The 16,032-nt window shown below is 51.6% G+C and overlaps 8 protein-coding genes across 8 annotated transcripts; 4 read left to right on the plus strand and 4 right to left on the minus strand.

Annotated features, from left to right (window-relative positions):
* The first annotated feature begins 300 nt into the window (after window positions 1-300).
* On the plus strand, window positions 301-1,797 carry BO88DRAFT_76885 (uncharacterized protein). Its single transcript, XM_025713116.1, has 5 exons — window positions 301-645; window positions 728-780; window positions 843-1,187; window positions 1,259-1,418; window positions 1,476-1,797. The coding sequence occupies exons 2-5, from the start codon at window positions 745-747 to the stop codon at window positions 1,763-1,765; spliced, it is 831 nt and encodes a 276-aa protein (XP_025561525.1). The 5' UTR covers window positions 301-645; window positions 728-744; the 3' UTR covers window positions 1,766-1,797.
* Window positions 1,798-3,126: 1,329 nt separating this feature from the next.
* On the plus strand, window positions 3,127-4,820 carry BO88DRAFT_368554 (uncharacterized protein). Its single transcript, XM_025704118.1, has 2 exons — window positions 3,127-3,241; window positions 3,315-4,820. The coding sequence occupies exons 1-2, from the start codon at window positions 3,220-3,222 to the stop codon at window positions 4,688-4,690; spliced, it is 1,398 nt and encodes a 465-aa protein (XP_025561526.1). The 5' UTR covers window positions 3,127-3,219; the 3' UTR covers window positions 4,691-4,820.
* Window positions 4,821-5,073: 253 nt separating this feature from the next.
* On the plus strand, window positions 5,074-5,593 carry BO88DRAFT_406076 (uncharacterized protein). The gene is made up of 2 exons (XM_025707062.1): window positions 5,074-5,230; window positions 5,324-5,593. Exons 1-2 carry the CDS (start codon window positions 5,211-5,213, stop codon window positions 5,472-5,474), a joined length of 171 nt encoding a protein of 56 aa, XP_025561527.1. The 5' UTR covers window positions 5,074-5,210; the 3' UTR covers window positions 5,475-5,593.
* Window positions 5,594-5,995: 402 nt separating this feature from the next.
* On the minus strand, window positions 5,996-6,979 carry BO88DRAFT_426950 (uncharacterized protein; the record flags this gene model as incomplete). Its single annotated transcript, XM_025708949.1, has 1 exon — window positions 5,996-6,979. One exon carries the CDS (start codon window positions 6,977-6,979, stop codon window positions 5,996-5,998), a length of 984 nt encoding a protein of 327 aa, XP_025561528.1.
* Window positions 6,980-7,770: 791 nt separating this feature from the next.
* Window positions 7,771-8,848, minus strand: BO88DRAFT_343731 (glycoside hydrolase family 43 protein; the record flags this gene model as incomplete). The annotated part of the gene is made up of 2 exons (XM_025703204.1): window positions 7,771-8,071; window positions 8,148-8,848. 2 exons carry the CDS (start codon window positions 8,846-8,848, stop codon window positions 7,771-7,773), a joined length of 1,002 nt encoding a protein of 333 aa, XP_025561529.1.
* Window positions 8,849-9,214: 366 nt separating this feature from the next.
* Window positions 9,215-11,289, minus strand: BO88DRAFT_391464 (hydroxyacid-oxoacid transhydrogenase; the record flags this gene model as incomplete). The annotated part of the gene is made up of 3 exons (XM_025705008.1): window positions 10,382-11,289; window positions 10,269-10,327; window positions 9,215-10,221 (listed from the first exon to the last, which is right to left on the minus strand). The coding sequence occupies exons 1-3, from the start codon at window positions 10,798-10,800 to the stop codon at window positions 9,215-9,217; spliced, it is 1,485 nt and encodes a 494-aa protein (XP_025561530.1). The 5' UTR covers window positions 10,801-11,289.
* Window positions 11,290-11,723: 434 nt separating this feature from the next.
* On the plus strand, window positions 11,724-12,786 carry BO88DRAFT_426953 (cyclin-dependent protein kinase; the record flags this gene model as incomplete). The annotated part of the gene is made up of 4 exons (XM_025708950.1): window positions 11,724-11,765; window positions 11,831-11,854; window positions 11,945-12,739; window positions 12,769-12,786. 4 exons carry the CDS (start codon window positions 11,724-11,726, stop codon window positions 12,784-12,786), a joined length of 879 nt encoding a protein of 292 aa, XP_025561531.1.
* A 509-nt stretch (window positions 12,787-13,295) lies between these two features.
* BO88DRAFT_343778 (uncharacterized protein) lies at window positions 13,296-14,569 on the minus strand (the record flags this gene model as incomplete). Its single annotated transcript, XM_025703206.1, has 6 exons — window positions 13,296-13,558; window positions 13,614-13,684; window positions 13,742-14,115; window positions 14,165-14,232; window positions 14,282-14,318; window positions 14,372-14,569. 6 exons carry the CDS (start codon window positions 14,567-14,569, stop codon window positions 13,296-13,298), a joined length of 1,011 nt encoding a protein of 336 aa, XP_025561532.1.
* Between the last annotated feature and the right edge of the window lie 1,463 nt (window positions 14,570-16,032).

The following is a 16,032-nucleotide window of genomic DNA, read 5'->3' on the forward strand; positions in this document are numbered from 1 at the left end:
CGTGCGTGACATGCCCAAATTTACATAGATAGTATTAGTCCGATTGTGGCCGGTGCCACATCTGACATATGGACGAATTGATTTCCGGAGCGGTCGTTCTTCCCCAATATTCTAAAGGTAAAATGTATTGTAGATGGTGAGAGTAGTCGCCCGAGTTGCCTGGTGGATATAGTAGTGGTCGGTCGGGCAACTTTGCCGGGCAGCCGGTATTGAGGAACAACAGCCACAGCCAAGTTCGACTTCCGTTCGCTCTTCCCTCCCGGTCTATCTCTGGAATATCATCGGAGATCAAATTGTCTCTTTCCTGTTTTCTCTCTGAAATCTTTGATATCCATGTGATCAGCCCGCTGACCGGACGCCTCGGGTCTGGGCAAGAAATCACTGCTCCGGATGGCTTCGCCCCCCATTTGAGTCATGGCGATGGAGGGATTTGACCGGTTGGGCGACACGGTGTGCAGTGGTCCGCTTGGATTGGCAGACGACTTAGGACAGCCCTTCTTCGCGGGACCCATATATACCGACCGTCTGTCCTCGACAGCCTGAACAGAATCCCTCCAGGAAGAATATCGTGCACGGAGTCCCGTTCAACAGACGCTAAAGGACTGCAGCTTGCACCCTGTCCATCACCGAGCCCCGCTACCCCACGTTTGTGCTCCATTCTTCCCTTCCTCGACTCCTCCGGCCCTTTCGCTCTTCTTCCTGCTAACTCGCCTCCCTCCGTCAACAGTCGCCGCAACCAACACAATGCCTCCCATTATCCACTGCGTCCGTCACGCCCAGGTACGCCTTTATATCCACCGGCTCTCTCCCCGACCGACGCGGTCGCTAACAATTTCTCTTAGGGCGAGCACAACCTCTGCGTCGCCAACCACGTCATCCCCGACCCCCTTCTCACCGATCTCGGCAACGAACAATGTCGTAAACTCCGCGATAGCTTTCCTCGCCACACTCAGGTCGACCTCGTCACGGCCTCCCCGCTCCGTCGCACTATCTACACAGCCCTGCAGAGCTTCGAGCCCGTGTTCCAGTCACACCCAGACATGAAGCTGATCGCTCTTCCTGATGCCCAGGAAACGAGTGATGTGGCTTGCGACACGGGAAGTGACCCGGAGGTGCTACGCAAGGAGATGGAGGAGAAGAACGTTCCCATTGACTTGGGGTTGGTGCATGATGGTTGGAACAACAAGGTGGGTTGTTCTTCTACCCAAGTGGCGATAGTTTCGGTTCAGCTGACTAGTGTCGTGGCATAACCATTTAGCAAGGCAAATATGCACCTACTCACAAGGCCATCAAGGAGCGGGCGCGGGCAGCCCGCCGCTGGCTGAAGGCGCGACCGGAGAAGGAGATTGTGATAGTCACCCACGGAGGTTTCCTGCATTACTTCACCGAAGATTGGGAGGATAGCAGCCAGTACCAGGGTATGTTTTCTAAAGACTGCATGTGTCAAGTGTAGACAAAGGCTAATGATGAAATAGGAACCGGATGGGTCAACGCCGAGTACCGGACGTTCGAATTCACAAAGGAAGTTCACACAGATGACCTCGAGGGATATGAACTGGACGGAGACAATGCATCTCTGGTGGAGACGATTGAATCGCGTGAGCGACGCGGGAAGTCTGGACCCATGCCAGACCGCAAGCAGCAGAAGACGCTGTACGAGAAAGGTACTCAGGGATGGGACGACCAAGGCTTGCAGCTGAGTATTGCAGAGCGGGAGGCAGCCAAGGTGCCGGAAGGTACAGAGGTGGATGGTGTTCGAGTATAGATTCCCTTGTTGTCAGTTCTTTGTAGAGTATAGAGCGTGATGTGGAGATGCCGATATACAGATTTAGATCAAAGATCTGAAGCATTGGATTATGAGTTGACCACATTGCTCTTTGTCTTGCTCTTTTTTACCCAGAATGACGAAACAATGCTCGTTGTCAGAGCTGTACAATGGAGTGCATAGATAATCGACTGCAGGTAGATCTATAAGAATGGTCATCGCATAGCATTCATTGGGCATGAATGGATGGTCTTTCAAAGACAATTTGATTCTTCTGATGCATATACTGGGCTCGTATTTCACATAGACATGCCAGGTCTTCTGTGGCGTCGACATTCATCCACCGACATGCTTACTGACCATACTGGCTGCCATATCTTATTGATACGCCTCCCTCTGGTTCTACGAACCCAACAGCAGTGATCACTGATCTTTCTCCAGACAACAACGAAGCGCATCACCCATTGACCAGCACTGTGTTTCTAGTAATTCTCTCACAATCATGCATCGAGTAACTCTGTTGCGAGCTCATGTCGAAATCACGCGTGTTCACCACACACGGCTCCACGTCACACCAGACCTAACAACAAACAATTGGTATCTGCATCCAACCCTCCAGATTCCGAAGCACCATACTGATTAATAGCCAAGAGCATTCGATGACTGCCCACGCGTCACCATACAGAGGTACGTCAGCGTTATCTGCTTGGCTAACGGACTCCAGGCCCCCAGCATGGACTCGCACCTCATCGCGGTGCTGGGGTCTAGTAGTCTGTGTTATACAGGCGAAGCAAAGACGAGTCCCATTGATGGTCGAGTATGGTTGTCTAAAGTGGATTGCTGTGCCTTGCTTGCTTGCTTGCTCCCGGACCCATGTAGCAATCCAGATGATTGAAGTTGGATAGATACGCTGCATATCAAGGCACGAAAAATATCTGCCTGCAAGGCTTACTCTTTTCTTTTGCGAGAGAAGCTCGAAAAGAGGCAGTGCGACTTGACCGACTAAGAGATAGTCCGGAGATCGGCAGCTTCGTCACCACCGGAGATCCTTCATGATTGGGACCCTTGAATGGGGTCTGCATACCATATGAAACTGCAAACCATCCGATGATGGCTGCCTACAGTACACTCCATTACTGCTGGGTACGCTGATCGCCGGTACTTTTCCGTACCGCCATGGATCTCCCCAGCTAAATTGCCTGCCAAGGCACATAGCAATACCGGGCGGTACCTGGGAGAGGGTGTTATTTATAGCGGTGGGGCAGTGCCCCGTACTCTTTTCTCTGCCTGAGGCCACACTAGGCCTCATCCTCGACGTCTTTCTTTCTTCTTTGGATCGCCCTTTCTTTCGTGCATCTCGCCTCGCATTTCTTATAAGACAAACCCAATGGCATTCGGACCACGGGTCGCGCAGAGATTCCCGTTGAATTAATCCATCCGGCCCAGATCTAAAAATGCTAGACGAGAACCTTCCCAGTATGTCTCCCTTTTCTCAGCAGCACTCCTTGACTCCACTCCCCTACTTGACGTCGCTTGCTAACCCGAGCAGCTTTCTATCTCAAGCACAACAAGCAATCCAAGCTTTGGAGCATCTATCTCTGCCAGCACGGAAACGATCCGGAACCTGTCTACTCCCTCCGCTATCCGGATCCTTCCTCCCCCTCCTCACAGAACCGCTATGCCTCCGCCCTCTACGACCCCTACGTTTCCGACATCCTCTTCGGCGAGGTCCTGATCATCCCGGAATGGACTCAACCTAGTCTCTCCGCGGAGGCCATCCGTCAGAATGGCGGCGTTCCGCCTCCGCCAGAACCTATTCTTCCTTCCCGCTTCACCATCAACCTCTACAACCCAGACCAGCAAGTGACGGTGCACTTCAAGCCCAAAACCTGGAACAGCCCTGCGACATGGACCTTCGAGATGCCCCAGCACAGCTTCCGACAGCCCTCCGCATCTACTCTCGACCGCACCCACCCTGACCCAGCCTCTGCCGATACCACCCCGAAACTGCGCTTCACCTGGCGCAAGGATAGCAAACTGTCCAAAGACCTGACCTGTCTCCTGTCCGGAAAGACGACCACAATTCCAGAATCCAAGACCAAAAGCAAAGAGCCTGATATCACCGTATCCATCTTCAAGGGGCTCCGCGAACTCACCCTCTACGAACCGAACCTCTATCGCGTGGAAATGGAAGACTTCAAAGGCCTCGAAGTCGTTCTCCTCCTTGGCGCAATTACCATCCGCGATGTATACTTTACTTCGATGAAAGACGCATTCCACGTTACCAAACCCGCCCACATGTCGAGTACACCCTCCCCGACCAAGACAAACTCCAAGCCCCTCCCCTCCGTCCCCGCAGCATCAGGAGCATTAAATGCCGTCCAACCAAGGCCCGAGCCCCAACCGCAACCCCAACCACAAACACAACCACCACAACAGCCGCCCACTAAATCGAACCGCCAACGCGAAGAAGAGCGACGCACCCAGCAACTGCTCGAAGAAGAGGAAAAGGCACGTCGCAGACGCAAAGCAGAGCGACAAGCCGAAATCGATCGGGAAACTCGCCGTCTCCAAATGCTCTACGGACAAGAAGAAGACCAAGTACGCAGACACAGACAGACGCCATCGCTGCCTCCTCGTCCCCAGCAGCCCGGACAAACTCTCCCCTTACGACCGGCCAACCAGCCCCATTACTCTTATCCTTATCAAGACGGTCGTCAACGGCCACAGGCAGGCCCGTACATGACTGCCCCGGGCTTGGATCCGCGGCGCCAATCAGCCGTGAGATTTGCCTTGTCAGCGGAGACACCAGGACCGGCGGCATCGTCACCGGCATTACAGCCTAAGAAAAGTAGTTTCTTTCGATTACGACGTTCATCAGCTGATGAGGCGAAGCTGAGCAAGAAAAGGAGTTCGATGTTTTAGTTGTGATTTTCTTCCTGTACATGTTTTTGATACCCAGTTTGCATTTCTTCTTGTACATAGATTTGTCCTTTTTGTGCTCGGACTTCGCTTCTTTCAGTCAATATTTACATCGATAGGTACGGGTGATGGGATTCAATACATTGCATTCGTACTCATAAAGAATTCCTCGTAGCATTAGCCACACAGGGTACAGTAGAGTAGATACACCTCAACCAACCATCAATTCAAAGTACATTACACACAACACCTACTCCATGGTAAGCAAATTAAACCGAGATCTAATAGCGAACCCAAACAAAGCTCTCGGCTACCCCCCAGCCTTTAGATGACAAGGGGTAGGGCATCCATGTGAGATCAAACCTTCCACAAACCTAGTACCTTACTGTAAACCTCCCACCTCTCAACCAACAATCCACCCTCCACCATCTCCCCTCTCATACACTCTACACCGATGAAATCATCAAACAAACCCCGCCTCTACATCTCCCTCCACGCCCGCGGAGGGGGAATCCGTCCCAAGATGCCCGACAAAGAAGATATGTGAGTAGTCACTACCCAACACAACACACTCCCTCCCCTACTTACCCTCATCGCCCACTAACCAAAGACATGGACAATGATATGATAAAATAGATATCACTGGTCCCTAACCATCCTCCCCAAACACAAGCACCCCTCCCCAAAAACCAAACCTATGATCTTTGGAACAACCTTCCACGCGCGCGAACTCCCCACCCCCATCTCCACCCCCAACACCACAGGGACAGGGATGGTCTTCAAATGAACCTTCGAAGAGCGCAGTACCACGCTCGACACGATGGTTTTGGTAAGGGTACTTATTGGGAAGGTGGTGGATCGGGGACGGTTGGTTTAGATACTCAGGGGGGTTCCGGTTCCTGTGGGGGGGAGGAGAGGGGGTAGAGGGAGAGGAAGAGGTGGGGTGGAATTGTGTTTCTTGGGTGAAGGGGGCGATAGAGAGATTTAGGGATGAGGATGGTGGGAATGGGATTGGGAATGGAAAGGGGGTAATGGGAAAGGGGAGTGTGTTGGACTGGAGGGTTATTAGGGATGCGGCGATGGGGTTTGCGGAGAGGAAGAGGGGGAGGGGTGGTTTAGGAGTAGTAGTAGTGGAGGGGGTAGGGTTGCGATGTGGGATTTGGTGGAGGGGAGGGAAGTGGGTTAGGATCTTGGGGTGCATTCTTTATATTCTAGGGTGATGTATACTTCTGTTGGAATTATAGATGGGGAAGGAGTTTTATTTCATTGCTAGCTATTCGCCATAGACTATATCCCAGTCAATGGCACCTACGTGCTAGCACACTCAACCGGGGAATACCTCCACTTCTTACTAGCCAACACCGCAACCAAATCATGATGAAGCATCGGCGTCTCGTCCGGGTCCTGCAGATCTTCATATTCCAATTCCATAGCCTCACATTTAGCTTCCAGCCCCCGTTCCATCGGCGGCCAATAGCGTAGCGACTGATCCATATCCCGCTGCACCTGTCTCATCTTCCTCAATTCCATGAGAATCTCACACAGGAACCGATAAGACCTGCGATGACACAGATCCCTCTTAAGGCCTTCCTCGCCATGTCTACTAGCATCATGATCCAGTATCTTCATGAACCTATCAAACGGAGGTTGCAACTCCTTCGGCTCGACATACGAGTAATTCGTACTATCCAACCCCATCCCCCTCGCCAGATAAACCAACGTATCATAATAAGGGTCCGGGATATCCACCACAGCCAGATTCCACGCGCAGAACAAGACGAGATTCTCCACATATCTCGCCGGCACGGGCATCTTCACGGAATAGTACCTTTCCTCCGGCATATCGCGCACCTTGACAATATGCGATACCGGTAGGCGTCTATCCGAAGTGAGCATGTAATACTGGTCATTCTTGCCGGGGTTATCTAAAGGAGGGTCAGGGAAACTAGGGCATCGACTACTCTTCTTGTGAAGATGGATCTCTTGCACCCCGAACACTCCGTACTCGAAGCAGTATTCGCCCGGCGTCGGGGTTTTTCTTTCCTCGGGGGTGCGTGCGGAATAGGGTTTGCCTGTGTGGAAGGTACAACTCAAGACATGAGCGGCTAGTTTTATGTCTTGATCGCGGACTACCCAACCCGGTGTATCCCATCTATCTTTGATGCCCATCATGAGATGCACGCCTTGACCCCAGATGAAGTTGGGGATTTTGGCTTCGTCGAGCACTTTGCTCACCTCGATTTCGATTCGTGTGTTTCCCTCGAGGGGGTATTTGATTTCGGTTGTGGACATTTTGGAGTATGTTGTGAATTGAGCTAGGGTTTGGGGGCTGGGTTTTGCTAGATGATTGCCGGTGTAGGATGCATTGGGTTTATATACTGGTCGTCTGGGTTTGCTGGGTATATGTAGCTTCCGCGGGTTGCACAGCTAGGTCAGGTATGTTCCTGGGATTTATTCAGCTTCGAATCTTCTGGTTACTATCGTGAGTAGACTCACACGGCTGGTTCGACTGAATCGCGTCGCGTCACGGATAAACGGACGGATATTGCCTGTGGTTCATATCATACCGGAAAGTAGGTCGAGGCTAGGATAGTGTGGAGAAGCACCTGGTTTATGGTGGCATTCACCGTAGCCAGGCACTTCACCGGATCATTAGCTGCCTGTTCCTCATTCCTTATCTGATTCTCTCGAGGACCCTTGGAAGATCTCAAAGACCTGAACTCACATGCTGATATTTTCGATCGTCTTTTCCTTTTGCATGCTGCATCACTTCGAAGGTATATCGCCGTGATGTTCAACTGAGCAGGACCTCATATAAGTTTTGTTAAAGAGAGATCAGTGAAAGGGTTCTCCATGCAGTTATAACAACGATTTGTATCTCGGGTGACACATGACTTGAAATGCTTCCCTTCTGTGCTTACTTTCATAAACTATCAGTAGAAATATGTCTGCTTCAAGTAAATTCTAGATCTTCATCTTCAAAATATATATCAGGTATATTTCTCGGCCTAAGAAATCTTAAGTTCTACTGTATCGACAACGCTCCTCTCATATGAATATCTACTTCTGTCAGTCGTTATAAACTAAGATAACGTCCTCCCCTCAACACCATCAACCGTAATATTAACCGGTAATATCTCCCCATCCTCATCAAAATACATCCGATCTATACAAACCACGCGATGATCCCGGGCCGTATCATTAACATACCGACGATGATAGACGATATAGTAATCCTGTCCATCCGGTGTAAACACACTATTATGTCCCGTACTCGTCCCCACCGCATCATTCCCCTGAAGAATCTTCTTCGGCGTACTCGAGAACGGCCCCGTCGGAGAATCAGCCGTGACATAACTGACTCCGTATGAATTATCGCCCCATCTAATCCCAACAACAAAGCTGCGTTAGCATGCCCTTTCCAATCAACCACACAGAAACCTAAAAAGGGAATACTTACCCCCCAACCGAAAACATATAATAATAAACCCCATTCCTCTTCAACATCCACGGCCCCTCAACATACCCCTCCGGAGTAATCTCCAAATAATCCCCCTTCAAACTCACCATATCCTCCCCCAACTCCACAACAACCGCATGACTCCACCCTCCAAAGTACAACCAATTCCGGCCATCATCATCCTGGAAGATCTGCGCGTCGATTGCCTCTGCCCCATACACCGTGCCATTGACTAGTGGTTCCCCGAGGACGTCTTCATAAGGACCCTCGGGCTTTCCGGTGGTTGATTTCGCTACACCGATGCCGGTTCCATCACCAACGGAGAAATACATGAAATAGTCATATTCTTCTTCTGCTGCTGCTGCTGCTGCTGCTGCTGCTGCTGCGTTGGTAGAAGAGCGGAGCTTGCGGCCCACGGACGGGGCCCAAGCGGCACGGTTCGTCGACCAAGGGATATTCGTGATGTTTAGGATGGTGGGGTGTTTGGTCCAAGTGAGGAGATCTGGGGAACTGAAGGCGTCGAAGAAGGTTTGTTCGCTGTAGTCGGCTGAGTAGGTTGGGTAGATCCAGTATTGGGCGTTGAAGAGGCGTGCTTCTGGGTCGGCGTACCAGCCCGGGAAGACGGGGTTGCCGGCTTTGGTGACGGCGGAGGATGTGGTGGTGAGGAGATTTTGTGGGAGGGGTTGTTGGGGGTGCGACATGGTGAGGGGGAAAAGGAAGGGGAGGATGGAGAGGTAGGTGGATGGGCTGTAGTAGTGGTGTTTCATGGTGAGGGTGAGTAGATGTGATGAGGGGGGAGAGGGCGTGCCAGAGAGGATGATGGAGACGAGGTTGGGTATATAAGCAGGAAGGGGCGAGGATCGCTGCAGGAATGCGGGTGAGAATGCGGGGATGCGATACGCTTCATGACAAGGTCGGCTGATTGGACTAGTGGCTTGGTTCAGTTGAATATCGACAATCTCAAGGGACGCTGGCAGGGAAGCTGCAGGATTAGTGCACTTGGCACCTGGTCACTGTCATTTGAACCATCATGCAATTTCAGACTATTGGCTATGTACACACTTAAGCTAATACTCCAGCGACTCTTCGAGCAATCCCCGCAGCTCGGCCCTCTCTGCCTCCAACTCCTTGTTCAGCGTCGGCGCAAGTGCCAGCACTCGCTGCTGTGGAATCGTGCCCTCCACCAGGGAGTCAATGTCACCGGCTTTGAAGCCCAGGTCCTTCAAACCACGAGGCTGATCGCCCAGCCGGACCAGGAAGTTGGCCAGTGCCTCACCCAAGACTTCACCAGCGCTTTCGCGCTTGACATTCGAGATGTCAACCCCAAACGCCTCCGCGGCCGCCAGATGCCGGTCTGGGTTGGAGGCAGCTGTGAATCGGAAAACAGCTGGCGCGGTCACTGCCACCGACACACCGTGGGGAATGATAGGGTGGTCCACAGAGTAACCTACATGCTTATAGCCCGGGTTCTGGCTGGAAATAGGATAGCTCATGCCGTGGCAGAGATGAACGCCTGCGTTTCCGAACCCAACACCAGCCAGCGTAGCGGCCAGAAGCATCTGGGACTGCGCCTCAAAGTCGTCGGGATCCTTAACCGCCCGGGGGAGATACTTAACAGTACTCTTCAGCGCCTGCAGAGAGAAGATGTCGGAGATAGGGTTCGCACCCTGGTACGCGGGGCGGTTGATGGGATTAGTCGGACGAGGTGTCCGTTCATTGTACGGGATCGCCGTCCACGACTCCAGCGAGTGACAGAGCACATCCAAACCAGAGGAAGCATGGACCGCCGACGGCATGGTCCGTGTGTTGATCGGGTCACAGATGCCCAGAGTCGGCTTCAGGTTCCGATGGGCAATACCCGTCTTGGCCTTCTTGGACACCAGATCAAAGATGGCAGTACCTGTAGTCTCCGAACCGGTACCTGCTGTGGTCGGCACAGCCACCAAAGGCTTCAGCGGCCGATTGACAGGCAAACCCTTACCCAGTGGCGCATTGACGAAGTCGAGGAAATCGGCATCGGGAAAGACGGTGTAGAGATTCATCAATTTGGCGGTGTCAATGACCGATCCACCGCCTGGCGCCGTTAGCCGGATCAAGGGATGACCTGGGGACGATACTCACCTACGGCGAGGAAAGCGTCCGGGTTGTAAGGTTTGGCAAATGCAATTGCTTCCTTGACACTGTTATCATTAGCATTTAGCAATTGATGAAAGGCAATGCAAGGAGAGACGAACGAGCTATCCTTGGGTTCAATCCGGACCTTGTCAAAGACGGTGAACTCAATCCCCTCACGCGACAGACCTTCCACCGCCTGTTTCATGGCATCCAGCTTGGCGACATTTTCGTCGGTCACAATGCATACACGCTTTGCCTTCATATTGGCAAAGTCCATTCCGACTTCTTTCGTGGCTCCAGGGCCGAAACGAATGCTGGAGGCGGCCATTTCAAAGGCATATTCCTTTTGACGGGAGGGGTCGACCGGGGTAGCCATATGACGACGCACATGGTCGGATAGTGTGGGAGAGCGATGGTGATGATGGTGATTGGGATTGGAATGGCACGGACATGATGGAGGATGCGTGTATTGAACGGTACGCAGCAGATTGCGAGCTCTGCTGGCGGCCGAAGGGGCGACGCGAACGGCGCTGACCATAATGCGGGGTTGTAGACAGGCAAGAGGTGAGTGAAGATGTTTAGGGCAGAAGAGAAGGGATTGAAGTCCAAGTAAAGACCAGTAATTGAAGAGAAGATGAAGAGGGAAGAGGGACGAAGAAGAAAGAAGAGTAAGACACAGGGAGAGAACAGGAGGTAAAAGAAGCAGCCGAGGAGCAAAGCTGGAGATGGAGACCAAATGCGGGGATCCTTCCTCGGACAGAAGACCGACTCCAACACTTCCTCTCAGCCTCCAGATCTTCCTACTCTTTCAATTGTTACTCTCCACCGACAATGCAGACGATCGCATGGGGACGACTATCCTAATTCGCTGCCGGCACCGAATGATGCAACTGGCTTGCCATCGTCCAAAAAATAAGAATCAGAAAGGTACTGTCCCTTGGATCGGACATGGCGATACCCAAAAGGGAAGTACCGAGGTCCACTCCCCATTCGGCGATTGACATCCATCTCGGTGATCTCTACCAAGTAGTACTTACTATATTGCTATCATACCACCAATCCACTATACCACCATACTTGTTCCTGCTGTAGAATTCCCTCAGTATATACAACGTAGCTTGAGCCCTCCGACCCTCTACGGACTCGTCAGCCGACATACACACTCCCCTTCACCCCAGCCTGAGCTAAGGCCTCCGACCAGTTCCCGTCCACCAATGAATGGCATTCCGCAGCCCATCATCTTCCGCAACCCGTGGGCCTAATGAATTAGCCATAGTTACCTTATCGACCTGGAGACTTCCGGTGCACAGGCAATGTCATCGGCAGGGAAACTTGGCGGGGTTTGTGCCTGACAGTCAGACTCTCTGCAGTCGATCCTTCAACTACTGCAGACCCCCAATAAACTCATCCTCCACCATCATCACCCACCACTTCCGCAAAAGCTACACCCTCACCACCACCATGACACGAACATCACCCAACTCCTTCCAACAGCTAGAAAAGGTAAGCGCTACAACCACCAAACCCCCAGCAACATTCCCATACAGAACCACCGCTAACCACCCCAGCTCGGCGAAGGCACCTACGCCACGGTACCCCAACCCCACACCGTCAATCCCCCCCACCACCACCTAACAGCCCTGAAATAGGTCTTCAAAGGCCGCAACACCAAAACCGGCGAGCTCGTGGCACTCAAAGAAATCGCCCTAGACACCGAAGAAGGCACACCCTCGACCGCAATCCGCGAGATCTCTCTCATGAAAGAGCTCCACCACGAGAACATCCTGCGCCTACACGATGTCATCCACTCTGAGAACAGACTCATGCTCGTCTTCGAATACATGGACAAAGACCTAAAGCGCTACATGGACACCAACGGCGGGCATCTCGAACCCTCCGTCATCAAATCCTTCGCAAACCAACTCGTGTGCGGCGTCGCCTTCTGTCACGAGAACCGCATTCTCCACCGCGATCTCAAGCCCCAAAACCTCCTGGTAAACCACAAAGGCCAGCTCAAACTCGCAGACTTCGGTCTCGCCCGCGCATTTGGCATCCCGGTGAACACCTTCTCCAACGAAGTCGTCACGCTGTGGTACCGCGCGCCAGACGTATTACTAGGGAGTCGAAGCTACAGCACGAGCATCGACATCTGGTCCATTGGATGTATTATCGCGGAGATGTCTATGGGCCGGGCATTGTTCCCCGGATCGAATAATGAGGACCAATTGCAGAAGATTTTTAAGGTCATGGGGACCCCGTGTGAGACGTCGTGGAGGGGTGTGTCGAGGTTGCCTGAGTATCGCGCGGATTTTCCACTGTATGTGGAACAGGACTTGTGGGGACTGATGCCTAGGATGGAAGAAAGGGGGATGGGACTTGTCAGGGCGATGTTGAGGTTACAGCCTGAGATGAGAATAAGTGCTGTGGATGCGTTGAGTTATTCTTGGTTTACTGGTGGTCAGCTCCATGATGAGGAGGTGCGTGCTATCTTCTCAGGGCGGTTGAGGGACAGGGTGGCTGGTGATGGGGTTGTCTGATGGGGGTTGTTCGGTCATGCTAGGGGGTGATGCGGGTGAAACTAAAGCGGGGGATCTTCAACTCTAGGGTCATTTGCAAGTAAGGGAGGGAGTTGAAACATTGGGGAAAGGAGAATTTGGGGTCAGGAGGCAGGAAGCAGGAGTAACTGGGAGCTAGGTCGTGGACTTGCAGTTTTTCGAGATCGGTCATTGACTTTTTCTAACATCAAGAGGCTAATTAATGCGACCATGTTTTGCTTGTCGTTCCCTTCAGCTTATACACACTAATATGCAAAGAAGTAAGTACTAAGATATGGGTATAAAATTGTGCATTAATAATCCACTAACTATATACATCTCACGAATATTAAAAATTTCCTCAATCGTAACATAAGACATGCAGAAAAAGATGCGTCAGAGATTAGAGCCATTACATGACCAACACATTGATCCTCACACATGACAATAAGACCTAGGTTTTGACATTGCTCGACAGCAGTAGCCAGGAGTGACTACCTCAAGGCTTCTCATGCTCAGCATGCACCTCATGGCCAGCGGAAATGGTAGTCTGGGTTCCGCAAGGATCAAAAAGGGTTCGGTCGGAAGAAGAGAAACCCTCTTCCGACGAGTTGGTTGAACCCTTTCCAGGCTCCTGGTCGGAGTATCGGAGTCGAGACCAGAGCTTGAGGTTGAACAGTGGCCGGATGTGAGACATGCATGCCGCTGTGATTCCTACTGCTGCCTCCATGCATGTCCACACGACGACGGGGACTTGGTTGTCTAGGGGATTCATTAGCGCTTTGATGGGTGGGTAGAGGAACTATTATGTACTCACAGGTAATATCTGGTCCGGCTTGTGTCAGCTGGATCATTGCGACTAGGCGCAGACAGTCGAAGATTAGGGTCCTGGGTTAGGTTAGTACGAGATACTTTCTTGCTTTTTTGGAGGGGAGGGGGACATACAGAATTCCGACCAGGAACACTCCCGACAGCAACAACCGCTGAGTCTTGGAAATGGGTAGTTCCCAGACGCTTTTCAGCGGCATGATGAGCAGAACCACGTCTGTGAGAATGTTGGGGATCTGCTGGCCGTAGTAGTAGCCCACGGTGTTGACGCAGTGGCCTGGGACCGGGCGATCCCAGAATTTCTGAACCGGCACACAGTTCAGAACACCGCCAATGCTGATGCTCACAGCCCAGAGGACAACGATTATGGCAACGATGTTGGCTGCGATTTTCATGCTCCGAGCAGCAAATAGCCGCTTGTAGACTGCCAGGATAGACAATTTGATGAACATCACGCAGAGAGTGTAAACGAAGGAATTGGACCATCCGATCTGTTCGTGGTTAGTGATCATCATGGGAAGGGGATTTGTAGATACGAACTTTAAAGTAAACCGTCAGGTTCTTTTGCGGGATCATGTTGATGTGACATCCAAGGCCGTTCCATAGAACTGTAACGGTTAGACATATTGTGGGCATTCCTGGGCGAGGATAACTTACGGATTGTGACACCGATTGAACAGCCATATTTGAAGAGCTTGAGGTACATGTTAGCATGAACCCCAGGAGAGATACAAGTGATGACCATACCAAAGCTATTATCATAAGATAGTCATCCAAGTACAACCGTGACCCAGTGATCTTTCTCGCGAGAAGGCGTAGGGCCACGGCAACTGTGGACATAATAAAAGCAAAATAAAGTGCAATAATGGTTGACCGACGTAGGTTCTCGTTCGGGTGCTGAAAGTCACCCTCGGTGCCTCCACCTGACACTTGTTCTAGCGACATTATGGGCACAGACAAGGTTAGAGTATGGGTCGGTAATGACTGCAAGTAATTGATAGTTCGTGGCTGTTGGTATTTGGAATCGAGGCAAACTGCAGACCAACGAACCCATTAAGTACTTTCTGACAGGACTATTTTTGGGTAGGGAGAAGGGCTGGTTGTTAAGGGACGTTGGATGTATCCTGATCTGCATGGGGCTGCACATTCGGTGTCTATACATCACATCCTGTTCCAGGGCAGAGCCAATGACAGGCCAGCCAGGGATTCGAAGAGGGGACTAGGTAGCACCGTATGTCCATTTTCGAAGATACCGAGCCCAGGGCTACTGAAGATCACGAAGGGGTGTTTGCTCCGTACGTCGGTTCGCCCTGTAGGAGAGATGGCAGGGACCCCAAGGCAACCAAGAGGGGGACCCTCTGGACTCGGATTCGACATGTATCAGTCACTTGAGACACCGTTGAACCCCCTGCCAAGTGATAGACTGACAGGCTAACGAGGAACGGTAGTTGCAGCTTTGTCTGTGCGTTGCAGCCCTTGCTTCACAGGTTGCCGAAAACCTGGTAAGAGTCGGCAGTATCGAAGCCAATTGAATCCGTGGCACAGCACCATCTCGCGTGGCTGATAAGGTTTGCCAGGCACCGCACGGATCGGATGTATCAACTTCCAGACGCGATGCATCCTCATACTGCCGAACCACTCCACTTTCATGCAGTTCAGACTCATTTTCGGGTTCTTCAGTTGGTAGTGTGAAGATAAAGAATTTTCTGGATTTCTCCGCGCTGTGGCTCTGATTATAGGACAATGTGGCATTGTTTGGCGGGATAGGCGAGCTATTAATTTCTTTTGCGCTCGTCGAGCGCGTTAGCGCCATTTGTAATGATGGCCTACTAATTCTCCGATTCCCCCATCTCCTTATTCACCAGTATGGAGTCTTGATACGTGTATCCAGCAATCATATCAAAGGGCCCAGCATTGCCAGTCAAGGTCTTCATCAAGTAGTCATCGCCCATGGTTCCGATTTTCAAAGGCATCTCTCGCCTTGTAATTATCCCACAGTTGCTTCAACGCTGGCAGCCGTTATCCGTCATCAACGCACTCCACTTCTTGGGGGATCATGAGCAGTCATCAGATTCTGCCAAATTTGTCGTCCTCGGCCTGCAGCAGACCTGTCAGCATTCACTGTCTACATTCGAACCAGCCTTATCTTCTCCTGAATGCAGCGTGCTCCTTATTGATGGCCTAACGTCAATAATCAGATTCGAATTCCTCCTTTTCATTTCCAGGTCACGATGATCAGCCCTCTCTGTTCACTATCGATCTCTTCCTATCAGAGGTTATAGGCAATAATATAAAAGCGCGCTCCCTCATCTCTGGACGCCGTTGGATCAATTGTGCAACCTCAGATCAATAGTGAGCTGATTTGTGCAACATTATGAACCCAGGGGAGTGGTACACGGTTGCGATGA

This window comes from Aspergillus vadensis (assembly GCF_003184925.1).
Source record: "Aspergillus vadensis CBS 113365 unplaced genomic scaffold BO88scaffold_16, whole genome shotgun sequence".
Taxonomy (NCBI): Eukaryota; Fungi; Ascomycota; class Eurotiomycetes; order Eurotiales; family Aspergillaceae; genus Aspergillus; species Aspergillus vadensis.

What these genes read in the sequence shown, in the direction of transcription:
- BO88DRAFT_76885 (XM_025713116.1), top strand. Translation starts at nt 745, where the DNA reads ATGCCTCCCATTATCCACTGCGTCCGTCACGCCCAG. An exon ending in ACTGCGTCCGTCACGCCCAG is followed by an intron (nt 781 to 842) that starts GTACGCCTTTAT and finishes AATTTCTCTTAG; the next exon opens with GGCGAGCACAACCTCTGCGT. An exon ending in ATGATGGTTGGAACAACAAG is followed by an intron (nt 1,188 to 1,258) that starts GTGGGTTGTTCT and finishes ATAACCATTTAG; the next exon opens with CAAGGCAAATATGCACCTAC.
- BO88DRAFT_406076 (XM_025707062.1), top strand. Translation starts at nt 5,211, where the DNA reads ATGCCCGACAAAGAAGATAT. An exon ending in ATGCCCGACAAAGAAGATAT is followed by an intron (nt 5,231 to 5,323) that starts GTGAGTAGTCAC and finishes ATGATAAAATAG; the next exon opens with ATATCACTGGTCCCTAACCA.
- BO88DRAFT_368554 (XM_025704118.1), top strand. Translation starts at nt 3,220, where the DNA reads ATGCTAGACGAGAACCTTCCCA. An exon ending in GCTAGACGAGAACCTTCCCA is followed by an intron (nt 3,242 to 3,314) that starts GTATGTCTCCCT and finishes TAACCCGAGCAG; the next exon opens with CTTTCTATCTCAAGCACAAC.